This window comes from Ruditapes philippinarum, unplaced genomic scaffold (assembly GCF_026571515.1).
Source record: "Ruditapes philippinarum isolate M1 unplaced genomic scaffold, ASM2657151v2 ctg1556_1_1_1_1, whole genome shotgun sequence".
NCBI lineage: Eukaryota > Metazoa > Mollusca > Bivalvia > Venerida > Veneridae > Ruditapes > Ruditapes philippinarum.
In genome coordinates, this window is record NW_026866328.1 from 194,231 (window position 1) to 207,491 (window position 13,261).

At 35.0% G+C, this 13,261-nt stretch overlaps 1 protein-coding gene across 1 annotated transcript; it reads left to right on the forward strand.

The window, feature by feature from the left end:
- Nucleotides 1-1,376: 1,376 nt before the first annotated feature.
- LOC132732145 (protein FAM136A-like) lies at nt 1,377-6,438 on the forward strand. Its single transcript, XM_060718510.1, has 3 exons — nt 1,377-1,536; nt 4,378-4,518; nt 5,892-6,438. Exons 1-3 carry the CDS (start codon nt 1,453-1,455, stop codon nt 6,084-6,086), a joined length of 420 nt encoding a protein of 139 aa, XP_060574493.1. The 5' UTR covers nt 1,377-1,452; the 3' UTR covers nt 6,087-6,438.
- The last annotated feature ends 6,823 nt before the right edge of the window (nt 6,439-13,261 follow it).

Genomic DNA, 13,261 nt, shown 5'->3' on the forward strand with positions numbered 1-13,261 from the left:
TACATCCTGTACGTTAATGCCCCAGAGCGGGTTTTGTGCAGTACTGGAAGAAGAAGAAGGTTTAGACATGTTTCTGCCTCCAGTAATAAGGCTGAAATATTACCACGTGACCATAACAGTTTTAGGTAAAGAAAAAGTAAGCCTCGCCGCCATACATGTTAAAGTAAGGGTCTTCATTATCATAAGATAAGTTTATCTCATTATTAAAGTACATTTGCAAGCCATTAAGACAGAAATGAACAAGCAATAAAAGGGAGGCACCTCTTATTTCTGATATGTATGTGTGTGATACAGGGTTATCTGCAATTTTTATATAACAAAGAAATATGCTTTAGATTTTCTGGAAACTGGCCTTTACTTAAAATTGTGTAAAATAAAATCACTAATGTGGCGGGCTAGAGAGGATTTTCTTGCAGTCATATTTATCAATGACGTTAGGTGGAATTCGATAAACTCGTGTATATATCTGAAAAGGGGGTAATCTATCGGAAGCATTAAAAACAACAAAAACATGAAATGGTAGAATCGGTTTAATTGAGTATGTACATGGGGAATAATGAAAAGGTGCAATATCCCTTACGCCCCCCCCCCCATCCCCCACCCAGCACCGGCTTGGGCGTTACACAATTTTCAACACTTAATTAATGTGCAGGAAGAGCGGTACTAAATTTTCATCACTTTTTGTGCTAGAATCAATGATCCCGAAGCAACAGAAAAATATAACCACACTGAGGTGAAATATGGGGCAGTTTTTTTTACAGCCCACGCGGCGCATTTTACACTTGCTGGTGTGAAGTCTTACGTATGGATTTTTGATATTTCATGTTCAGCCGCCAAACTAAAAGCAAATTGTTGTGATGACGGATGGTGTCTATAATTATTAATTTTATCTATGCTTGATGGGTGTATGTAGATATATTGTAAAATTGCTTGACTGTATACAAATATTTTGGCTGGTCTGTTTAACTAGTAGGTTTTTCACATAGTCCGAAATTCAAAATTATTAAATCGTATCAAATAAGAATAATTTACAGCCCATATACCATGGAGCTTAATATAAGATAAGATATATTGTTTATATATCTGTGCTCATACTGTACTCAAAAGTCGTATAGATGTTTATTTTTATTAAAAAAGAGACTGTGGAGCAGCTACCAGTATTTTCAAATATCATATTTGAGCATATGCATCTTTAGTGGCGATTGGTCTTGTGGGTAATAGCCCACTGTTTTAGTTCTACCCGGGAGCCAATATATTTAAGTACAGAAGCAAACTCGTAAGTCATTTTACGTGGTTTGACGAAGAAAGACGAGTTATTACATCACTGCCGATTGAAGTGTATAATATGAACTTTGAAGTATTATATTTAGCGGCGTATCACCTTAATTTTGTTGATATGAAGACGACAACGCCAGTTCACCGGTATAATTCGTTAATTTATAATAATTAAGCATGGAGGAAATCAGCGATCGCGTGCAAAAAGCAACAACCAAAATATTTACGGAGCTAGATAGAGATCTAATCCGTCAAATGCAGGTATTGAATAAAACATAATAAAATGTGACCATACCAAGCGCTCAAATTCTTATATTTATAATTTCTCTGTAAACATTAACATTTTCGGATGTAGCTGAAATTTCGGATATTGTTGGGAGAAACTTGTTGTTTTTTTCATTTGTGTAGTATATTATCGACCAGTTGTCTTAAGCGATCTTTAATTTGAAGATGTATTGTGTTGCTATAAGCATGTCTCTTTTGTCTCCTCTTGGCTTGTTTAAATGGTTGTATTTATCGTTGACCTTCAAATTCAACATTTGACCTAAAATTGTTTTACATAACATTAACAAGGACTATTAACAGGTCTAGTATATCGACAGATTAGTATATGATGCACCAGTATGTGTATGTTACACTAATTAATGTATTTTATGATGCACCAGTTAGTGTACCAGACTATCATGCAAATCTTTGAAGACCCATTATTTTGATAATATAACATTGTGAATTGGATTTCGAGTCATTTCGGCCTCAGGACGTATCGGCCCCAAATTACCCAAGACGCTTCAGCACCGGATGTTTCGACCCTTTACCAAATCGGTCCAATATTTAGTAGAGAATAAGTCTTACCATTAAGTGTTTTATACCAGACTTTTAAATAGCATTTCAATAAATGAATGAAGAGTCTAGTGAAAATGCCCAATCAGGCTTATGTCATAAAAAATCATATTTCAAGAAAAGAAATAAAGATATTTCTTTTAAACTTTGTTTGTTTATTGAGAACAATATTTGACATAAACAGAAAGAAAATTTTTTGCTACTGTCACTTTTGTAAGATTTATTTCCCTTTTTTCATGTTTTTATAACACATAATTTTTGAAGTCATTAAAAAGTATGTTACATATGCAAAGTCACTTTAGTGTAAAACAAAATAGGTTAAATAACTTCTTTATACTCTAATTCATTGGGCCAACACCTGTCAGCATACATTTCATTCAGTTTTCAGAGAAAACTTCAAAGTATAATGTTCAGTGTCAAAGAATTGTCAAAATGTAAATGCCAGAAACAGAATATTTAATCCAAATATATAGAATGAAGGTATTGCGCAATAATCTAGACTTTTACAAGTCTCGTGAGCTTGGGTTGGCTCTCATTTTTATGCCACAGCAGCATCTGCGATGCGGTGGCATATAGTGATTCACGTATGTGTGTGTGTTTGTGTGTGTGTTATATAGATTATATAGTGAACTTAAAAAATCTTCTTGTGAAAAACCACTAGTCCAATTTCAACCAAACTTGGCAGGATTGATCCTTGGGTGAAGGGCTTCCAAAATTGTTCAAAGAATTTCATTCCATGCAGAAATCTGGTTGCCATGGCAACCAAAAGGAATTATAAGAATAAATTTAAAAAATCTTCTTGTAAAGACACAAAAGGCCTAGAGCTTAGATATTTTGCATAAGGCATTGTCTGGTAGACCTCTAACAAGATTCTTCAAATTATAGCCCAGGGGTCAAAATTGGCCCCGCCCCGGGGGTCATGGATTTTCACTATGTACATACAGTAAAAACTTAAAATACCTTCTTGTAAAAACCCAAAAGGCCTAGAGCTTAGATATTTTGCATAAGGCATCATCTGGTAGACCCTTACCAAGATTGTTCAAATTATAGCCCTTGGGTCAAAATCGGCCCCGCCCCGGGGTCATTGATTTTCGCTATATGTACATATAGTAAAAACTTAAAACACCTTCTTGTAAAGACCCAAAAGGCCTAGAGCTTAGATATTTTGCATAAGGCATTGTCTGGTAGACCTCTACCCAGATTGTTCAAATTATAGCCCTGGGGTCAAAATCGGCCCAGCCCCAGGGGTCATTGGTTTTCCTTATATTTATATAGTAAAAGCTTAAAAAAGATTTTTCTAGCAATTGACAAGTGCTAGAGTTAAGATATTTTGCATGAAACATTGTGTAGTGAACCTCTAGCAAGATTGTTCAAATTATAGCCCTGGGGTCAAAATTGGTTCCGCCCCGGGGGTCATTGATTTTCATTATGTACATATAGTGAAAAAAAAAAAAATTTGTCTGAAGGTTCAAGGCATAGAGCTTTGATGTTTGATGTTTAATATCATCACCAAAGTTGTTCAAATGTCAAAAATTGGCCCTGCCTGGGGGCAGTGATTCTCATTATGTACACGTAGTAAAAACAGAAAATAGAACAAATGTTTTCTGAATGGGAGAAAGCTATAGCTTAGATATTTGACTTGAAATGTTGTTTGGTGGACCTGTATCAAGATTGTTATTAAACCCTTGGGCCAAAATTATGCCTTGCCCAAGGGGATAGTGACCTACTTTCTTGTCCTTTGATGTACAGCAATGACATTTTGACCATGTGCACAGTTTTATTTGTAAAATTGAACTTTGACCTAGATTTTGATGATGTGACCTACTTTCTTGCTTTGATGTACAGCTATGAAATTTGAACCATGCGGTGGCATAGCATTTTTCTCAAATGCAATCTTGTTTCCCCTAAATATGATAGTATACCACTGTAAAAAAATGTCAGACTCCAACTTACACTTTTCTGAATGGACCTGGGTCATTTTGGAAGGTAACTGATTAGGTTGCAGATGTCTGTGCATTGTATATTGTCTTAAGTAGAATCGTCAGTGGTTATACTCAAGTGTGCCTCTGTGAGTTATTTCAGGCACAAACAGGCACTGAGGTCAACCCCCACAAGTAAAGCTAGTGCAACATAAAACCTATTAAAAAAAGTCTTGATTAGTCTTGCATAAATTTGTAAATGTAATGCAATATTGTTATATATTTTATGTACTGAACTATTTTTGCTGCATGTTTCTACAGTTTATCAACACTTGTTTTACAGGGTGACATGCACAGATGTAGTGCAAAGTGCTGTGATGTTAAAACATCAGGATTAGATGATGTGCAGAGGTGTGTAGAAAATTGTTCCATACCTTTAACTCAAGCACAGAATTTCATGCAACAAGAAGTGGAAAACTTTCAGGTGAATTTCTAAAGATTTTTAAACTTTTCAAAGGAAATTGAAGCTATACTTCTCACTTCTGACTTCTACTTTAAATTAATTGTTTAAGACAAGTTTGGCTAAGGTTTTGTATGCAATGACATGTTTCATTTACCACTGTCAGACATGTTTAATTCACACGTGTTTGAATCATTATTGTCCATAGACTACATACCCCTTTTAAGTTGTGTTTTTCAAGCAACTCTCATCCACTGAATGGATCATTGATCAACCATAACATTAGCATGAATATTAATTATATTTCTTCAAACTCAGTTCAATTGTTCACCTCAAAAAAGTGATATGCAGAGTTCATGCTACCTCTATGCTGGTTCAAGGTCACAGTTATAGGTCAAATGTCTAATTAAACTGTGTCTTTACTATTTTATTTCCACACTCATGGTATGTCTGTCTTGTAACTTTAATAGCTCAAATGTCCACCTTCAAAAGGAATCATAAATGGACATACATTAAATCCTGGGCCAGGACAATCATCACTTCTGTGACAGCTCAGCAGTTTATTAGCTCTGCTTTCTGAAGGAGAATAGTTGAGGTCATGGCCTACTGTTTGCGTTGGTTAACTTCAATTCTAACAAAGCTTAAACCTTAAAATGTCACTCATATGTAGATGCATGTTGATTAGTGTTCTACCTTTCATACCAATTTGGTAAAAGGTCAAGGTCAGTATGACCTGCAAAAGATAAATCATGTGTTCGGTGCAAAACAGCTGTAACTTAGATTACAAAATGAAGCCAAGGAGTTATGTCTGTTTTGCACTGATCTATCGAAATGGCTAAGGTCCATTTCTCAGAAACTACTATAAAAACTCCACTGTAAACCTAGTAAACTTGCCATATAGTAAGGAGTAAGACAGATATGTCAGGATGTTCATTAGGCATGAAATCCAGAGGGTCAAAGAGTCATTTCTAGGGTCAAACGGACACCCTGTATGTATGTTCTTGTATATGCCTTTCCATTTTAAGCTTGACTATTGGAAAAATAGCGAGAGCTTTTATACTCACTTTGAAGTCGGCATTACTGTCGTCATACTTTGCTTAAGCTTTTGTGTGCAAGTCGGTATCTCTAATCTCCTGAAGGGAATGGGTTGAGACTTCACACGGTTGTTCTATGTGATTTGTTAAACATGATTGACACAAGTCCATTAACTCTGATTTGCCTTTTTACAGACTTATGCCGCATTTCTTACTGTCAAGCACTGATGATAGTTGAGTGCGCTTTCTTATGGATATGGACAACTCTTGGTCTATCCATGACAGAGGAGATAGCTCATTATTATTTTACTCTGATTTTCATTATAATTGAAATTACAAAGACTGACATTTTTCCTTTTTCAGGACCGCTTGAATAGATGTGCTAAGGACTGCCAAGATAAACTTCGAGACAATCTGCCTAGTACCCCTGCTGAATCACAAATGGTACAATTTAGGAAAGAATTGGAATCCTGTGTCAGCAGTTGTGCAGATGATCATATAAGAAAATTACCAGACCTAGCTAAAAGATTAAAGTCTAATATCAGCAGTATGAAATAGAACTATGTACAAGTTTTCGTGAAATTCTAGGAAAACAGAAAGATTTGGGAGTTTGTATCTGAAAACTACCCGAAATAGATAACAAAAGAAATTTTAAAGTGGTCAATACATGGAATTTTGTTAAAAATGGTTCAATTAGTGTGATGAGTAAAGAACAAACATAAACATAAGTCAGGACTATTTCTAAAGCTCACCTTAGACACTCGTATTGGTCTTGGTGGGTAGGGCTTTTTGTACAGGCTCGATGGTATATATTTGTATCATTGTCCACTGTTATTGATCAATCTTTTCTTAGTCTTGCCAGGTTTTTGTTAAATTAAGTAGGTAGAAACAATGTGGGTAAAACCTGTATTATACAAGTTTGCCTCTGTCAGGGGGCCAAATAACAAAGAATATCTATCTGGCCTTTCTTGAACTTGGGTTTAAAGATCCTGAATTAGTATATATAAATTACTAGAACAAGTGAAAGCTGTTTCTAGATAATTTCACTATAATTTAATGACAAAATTAATGGACATCTTATAGTAAAGGTTTTATAATTGAAATGTAAATTTGACAGTATTTGTTTGATTTAGCTACACATAAATAACAGACTTTGATGCCAAGTCCTAATTGCTCAGGACCTTTCAAGAAGAACTTTGAAAGACCCGTTTCGTAAAGGTTAAAAATATATGTATGTTGAGCATGATGTAAGTTGATAAAATAATTGTACATGTATGTCATTTTTAATAAAGAGAACCAAATAAGAAAATCTGTCTTATGGTAACTTATGTAATCTATAGGTATGCTTAAATTGTAACTCGCAATATATATTTAATAGTCATTTCTATTAAGAAAGCTTTAATCTGTAAATTGACTTAATTCAATGTGTAGTTTTATATGTCTTAAATATTTGAAGTGAAAATTAGCCTTACAGAAGAAGAAATTGACAGTATTTTTGTGTAGAATATAGTCATGTCACTAATAAGGTCCAACCCCATAACATTTTCATTGATCAAGTTCATACATGTATACAGAAGTATGAATTAAAAGGTCTCTTCACCTTTCCAAAAAGAGCATTTAAACCATGTCCAAATTCCAGCAATGTTTTGAAAATCTCTATTCTACCCAGGGTCCTTCAAATAATTTGAAAGACCCTGCTCTACTTCAACAGTGTCAAAACTGAAAACTCATTTGTACTTCTTTTCATAAAAAAATACAGCTTGGCTTTTTTGAAAAAAAAGTAGAGGTTTCGCTATAGGTGCGGCGGCTTTGCCGTTCCCGTCCGCAAAGTTGTACCTGGATCATAATTTTTTTATTTCTTGGTGTATTGTCTTCATACTTGACCACAACAACCCTTGCAGTAGACCACACTAACCTTGACCTTCATCCATAAATGACCTTGACCTTCAAGGTCAAAAGTCCAAAGTTTGCTTGTTCTTGCTATTATTGGCTGTAACTTTGTTTTTATGCCCCCACAGAGTGGGAGCATATAGCGTTGCACTTGTCCGTCCGAGTGTCAGTCCGTCCGTACGTCCCGAAATCTTGTGAACCCAAGTCCTCTTAAACCGGATGGCAGATTTTGCTTAAACTTACAGGGATGAACAACCTTAAGGTGAAGATGGTAGTAAAGGAAGGAATTTTCGCTGCGACCAAATTTAACAGAATTATGGCCCTTTGTTGATTTTTTCACTATATACTATGTAGAAATTTTGTGATCGCAACTCCTCTTAAACCGCATGGCAGATTTTGCTTAAACTTACAGGGATGAACAACCTTAAGGTGAAGATGGTAGTAAAGGAAGGAATTTTCGCTGCGACCAAACTTTACAGAATTATTGCCCTTTGTTGATTTTTTCAATATATACTATATAGAAATTTTGTGAATGCAACTCCTCTTAAACCGGATGGCAGATTTTGCTTAAACTTCCAAGGATGAACAACCTTTATGTGTAGATGGCAGTAAAGGAAGGAATTTTCGCTGCAGCCAAATTTAAAACAGAATTATGGCCCTTTGTTATGCTCCCCGAAAAATTTCGGGGGAGCATATAGTCGGCGCCTTGTCCGTCTGTCCGTCCGTCCGTCTGTCCGTCTGTCCGTCCGTTGTCTTGTCCGAGGCATAAGTGGAAAACCCTTGGAGATAATTTGTTGAAACTTCATACAGTGGTAGAGGGCATCGAGGGGGAGTGCAGTGTCAAAGAACCATAACTCTATTTTGCCCGGTTTTTGAATTATCTCCCCTTATAGAAAAATCTTGTCCGGGGCATAACTCTAAAACTATAAGAGATATCAACATGAAACTTTGTAGGTGAATAGATCTCAATGTGTAGATGTGCAGTGCATAAGAACAATAACTCTTTTCATCCTAATTTTGGAGTTATTGCCCTTTGTTAATTTTAATACTTTGAACTTTGTCCATAACATAACTTGAAAACCCTTGGAGATAATTTGTTGAAACTTCATACAGTGGTAGAGGGCATTGAGGTGGGGTGCAGTGTCAAAGAACCATAACTCTATTTTGCCCGGTTTTTGAATTATCTCCCCTTATAGAAAAATCTTGTCCGGGGCATAACTCTAAAACTATAAGAGATATCAACATGAAACTTTGAAGGTGAATAGATCTCAATGCGAAGATGTGCAGTGCATAAGAACAATAACTCTTTTTGTCCTAATTTTGGAGTTATTGCCCTTTGTTTATTTTAATACTTTGAACTTGAACTTTGTCCGGAACATAACTTGAAAACCCTTGGAGATAATTTGTTGAAACTTCATACAGTGGTAGAGGGCATCAAGGGGGAGTGCAGTGTCAAAGAACCATAACTCTATTTTGCCTGGTTTTTGAATTATCTCCCCCTATAGAAAAATCTTGTCCGGGGCATAACTCTAAAACTATAAGAGATATCAACATGAAACATTGTAGGTAGATAGATCTCATTGAGTAGAGGTGCAGTGCAAAAGAACCATAACTCTGTTAAGCCTTATTTTTGAATAATCTCCCCTTTTAGAAAAATCTTATCCAGGACATAGCTGTAAAACTATAAGAGATATCAACATGAAACTTTGTAGGTAGATAAATCTCAATGGATAGATGTGCAGTGCACAAGAATCATAACTCTACCTTGCCTAATTCTGGAGTTATTGCCCTTTGTTTATTTTTACTTTTTGAATTGTCCAGGACATAACTCGGAAATCATAAGAGATATCATCAAGAAACTTTGTAGGTTGATAGATCACATTGATTAGAAGTGCAGTGCAAAGAACTGTAACTCTGCCTTGCCTAATTTTAGAATTATTGCACTTTGAACTTTTTCCACGGACATAACTCTGAAACTACAAGAGGTGTACTTTCCTGTGTCCAAAACCTATTCGGGGAGCATCACCCGGCTCAAACCGGGCTCTTGTTGATTTTTAGTTTTCAACCTGTGGCACATGTAGTCCAAAAAAAATTCGACCTAGAGTCATAAGATTGTCAGAACAGTGGTGTGTGGGGGCATCCGTGTCCTATGGACACATTTCTAGTTTTTTAATGGATTGTCTTCAAACTTTAACATAATAATCTTCAAGGATATCCCTTAAAAACAACTAGACAGACCTTGACCTTCACTCATAAATGACCTTGACTTGGAAGGTCAAATTATTGAAATTTTCATTGTTTGGCTATTATTGGCTGTAACTTTGTTAGTTTTGAATGGATTGTCTTCAAACTTGAACATAATAATCTTTAAGGATAACCCCTTAAAAATAACCAGACAGACCTTGACCTTCACTCATAAATGACCTTGACTTTGAAGGTCAAATTATTGAAATTTTCATTGTTTTGGTTGTAACTGGCTGTAACTTTGCTATTATTGAAGGGATCAACTTCATATTATAATAGAATATTCTTAAGGACAAGACCTTGTTGTTTATCAAACCCAAATTGACTTGGGCTCTTTAATGACCTTGACCATGAAGGTTAAATTACTGAATTTTCTCAGATTTGTGCATTAAATGACCATATATATTTATTGGTGTGTATGTCAGACCGTATATATATATATTATCATAATCAGCAGCAAGTGTATCTATTTATAGAATGCATTGCGTGTATCTATTTATAGAATGCATTGTGTGTATCTATTTATAGAATGCATTGCGTGTATCTATTTATAGAATGCATTGCGTGTATCTATTTATAGAATGCATTGCGTGTTTCTATTTATATACGGTATACAAATCAGTATTTTTATATATATATAAATGAGTATATTTATATATACAAAATATATAGACAAAACTAATGTGACAAGACAGACCGATTAAATTTATAAAAAGGAAACGTTAAGATTTGTTCAAACATTTCTTTGTTTGCTTTTAGAAAAAGTAAAAAGTCGAGCGTTGCCCCCGCCCGGCGGTGGCTCTTGTTTTTTTCAACCAAGGTCAAGGTCATATATCAGTCGATGTCGAATTAAATTTGATATTCTTTAAGACATTGTACCAAGGTAGTTGTGTTCAAGCGTGTAGCTTAATTTCTGTAATAAAAGTTTCCAGTTCAAATATGAAGACAATTCATTCATACTTGTAGCAAAGTTATTGCCAATTATAGCAAAAAGGGGCAAATTCAATAATCTGACCTTCAAGGCCGAGGTCATTGATGAGTGTAGGTCATAATCAATTTAGTCCACACTTAAAAGTATTTTCCTACGGGTTGCGTTAAAGTATGAAGACAAATCATTTATAAAATAACTTAGTTATATAGCAAAATTAGACCAAATAACTTCAAGGTCATGGTCATTTATGACCCAAGGTCAAGTTTAGTCTAGTCTACTAATATAGGTTTTGTCTGTGTAATTCCACTAAGAAATAGAAAATAATGACCACTACGGGAACGAACAAAACGATTAGCAATAGATCGATTTCTTTTTCATGATATAAATTAAAGGGTTTCCCTTAAATGCCTTCAATTCATATCTTAAAATTCATATTGGTTGTCTACGCCAGGCAAGGAAACTTTTCTACTGTCGTCCAAACGCGAATTTAAGAGATTGATATGAGTACCTGATTGTGGTTTGACCTGTTTCTGACCACAGTGTAATCTTCTAACCACTAGAAGATCCATGTATATAATTTATTGTCGTTAGTTATAACCCGCGACTCCCTAAAAAAGGCGGGAAAACGTATGTACATAAGTACTATAATATTTTGACCGACAGAGCCTCGTTACCCTAGAGCTAGCATCGCAACCAGTGTTAGATTCTAAAGTGGCCAATCAGATAATAGTGTTGATAAACCCGCCTCTGTGTACTGATAAGCCCGCCTCTGCATGTATGTTTATATTTCAGTTATTGTTGAGTCTGTGATTGTGAGCGTATCTTTCAAAGACGAATGTAATAGAACCTTTCATTTATATTATAATATCCCGTTTTGGGTCTGTTATATATATACGCCTACAACAGTGACAACATTACAATTAATACCGGTAAATTTCGCAAATATATTCCTTTCAACAGAGATACATACACATGCACTCTAGCTAGCTCTAGTTGAGGAAAGATCTTGTCAACGAACTTCCTAGTGTGACAGTTTTGTTTGTTTGGACTCCTGTCACGATAGGAAATGAATTGCTGACTACATGCAAAAGAAGAGAAATGTGGCAGAAGAAGACTTCTGACAAATCAGAGTTACATTCCGCAGTACAGGCTCATTAAGCCCACCAAAAATGCTACAATGTATGATTTTAAGTTTTCAAAAGCATGTTACATGTAGTTTAAAAAAATGCTCTGGTGCAGGTACTTATATTTGCCATGTCTGGGATTTTTAGTGAAAATGATTCCTGCAGAAGAAATTGATGCGGTGCCCGAGGTGCCGTAACACGCCATCCTTACACAGACCTGATTGAACACACATAAACAACCTCTTTCAAAATTGCCATCTGTATTCTAATAAGAGAGCTTGTTGGCATTAAAATACGTTACGGATCTTCCTCTTTAATTCCTTTATTCTCCCTGAGATTGATTGATTTAAGATCAACACAGTTACGATACTCATTGACTGTGAATTAACTGTTAGAATTGGCGAGGACCCTACTGGAAATAAGTGCTTGCACTTCCGCCCGATCGAAAGAAAATCATCATCATCATTATACGTTGATCTTGCCTTGGAGAATGAACTCAACAAAGAAAATAAAAAGCCAATATGAAAATTTATCTAAATAGTGAACTCCTTGTTATGATAACATAAAACAAATTGACATTGCGCACAGATTTATAAAATAAGCAGTAAAAGAAGCTGAGGGGACTGCAGCTAACTTTAACAAGAGCCCAGCTAGAGGATCAGCTGGGTAATGGCAAATCTCTCTGATGTTTGTTTGAGTAACTCATGTAGGTAGTGGATTCTTAGTCAAGCCAAAAAAAAAACTTTAATGGCTTGAGCAACAGTTTCTAAAGCTACAAAATGACAGTGAATTTGAGCAAGATTAGAAATGTGTACATGTTTCTATAATTGTCTTGGATAGAGTACTTAATAGAATTTAAGTAAAATATATCATCTACATGCTTAGCAATCAATTCTGATTATGACTAGCAGTATAGAAGTAAATGTACCCTAGCTATATGAAGGCAAGCAGACCAAGAAAAAAAGAAATATTTTTCAAAACATAAATAATAAATTAATATAGTTTTATTATAAGAGAAATTATCTATCTTTTCGGGTTTTCGGTATCTTTGGTAATTATACATGTATACATCATATATAATTGAGAGTTTTGACAGTGATCCTTTGCAAAATGTTGATCAAATGGTAACTAATCTTAATGACATTTTGTATACTGCCTGTAACAAATCAATGAAGAAAAAGTTAAAAGTTAAGAAAACTAGACCGGTCCAGTCAAAAAAGAAATGGTTTGATAGTGACCTCAGTATGATGCGTAAAGAATTACTACGCAGAAGTTCACTGTATTCTAGAAACCCGTATGACAATATTTTAAAAGGATCATTCTATAAGTATAGAAAAAATTATAAACGTTGTTGTAAGCAAAAGATGAATACTTTTAAAAAGGGTATTATTTCTAGCTTAGATAGTATGTTAGATAATAATCCATCTGAATATTGGGAATTAGTTAAAGATCTTAAGGAGGAAGGCCTAGCAAATGATCCTGCTAATAAGATATCGGCAGACGGATGGATAAAACATTTTACAAATCTTTTTTGTGTAAAGAAG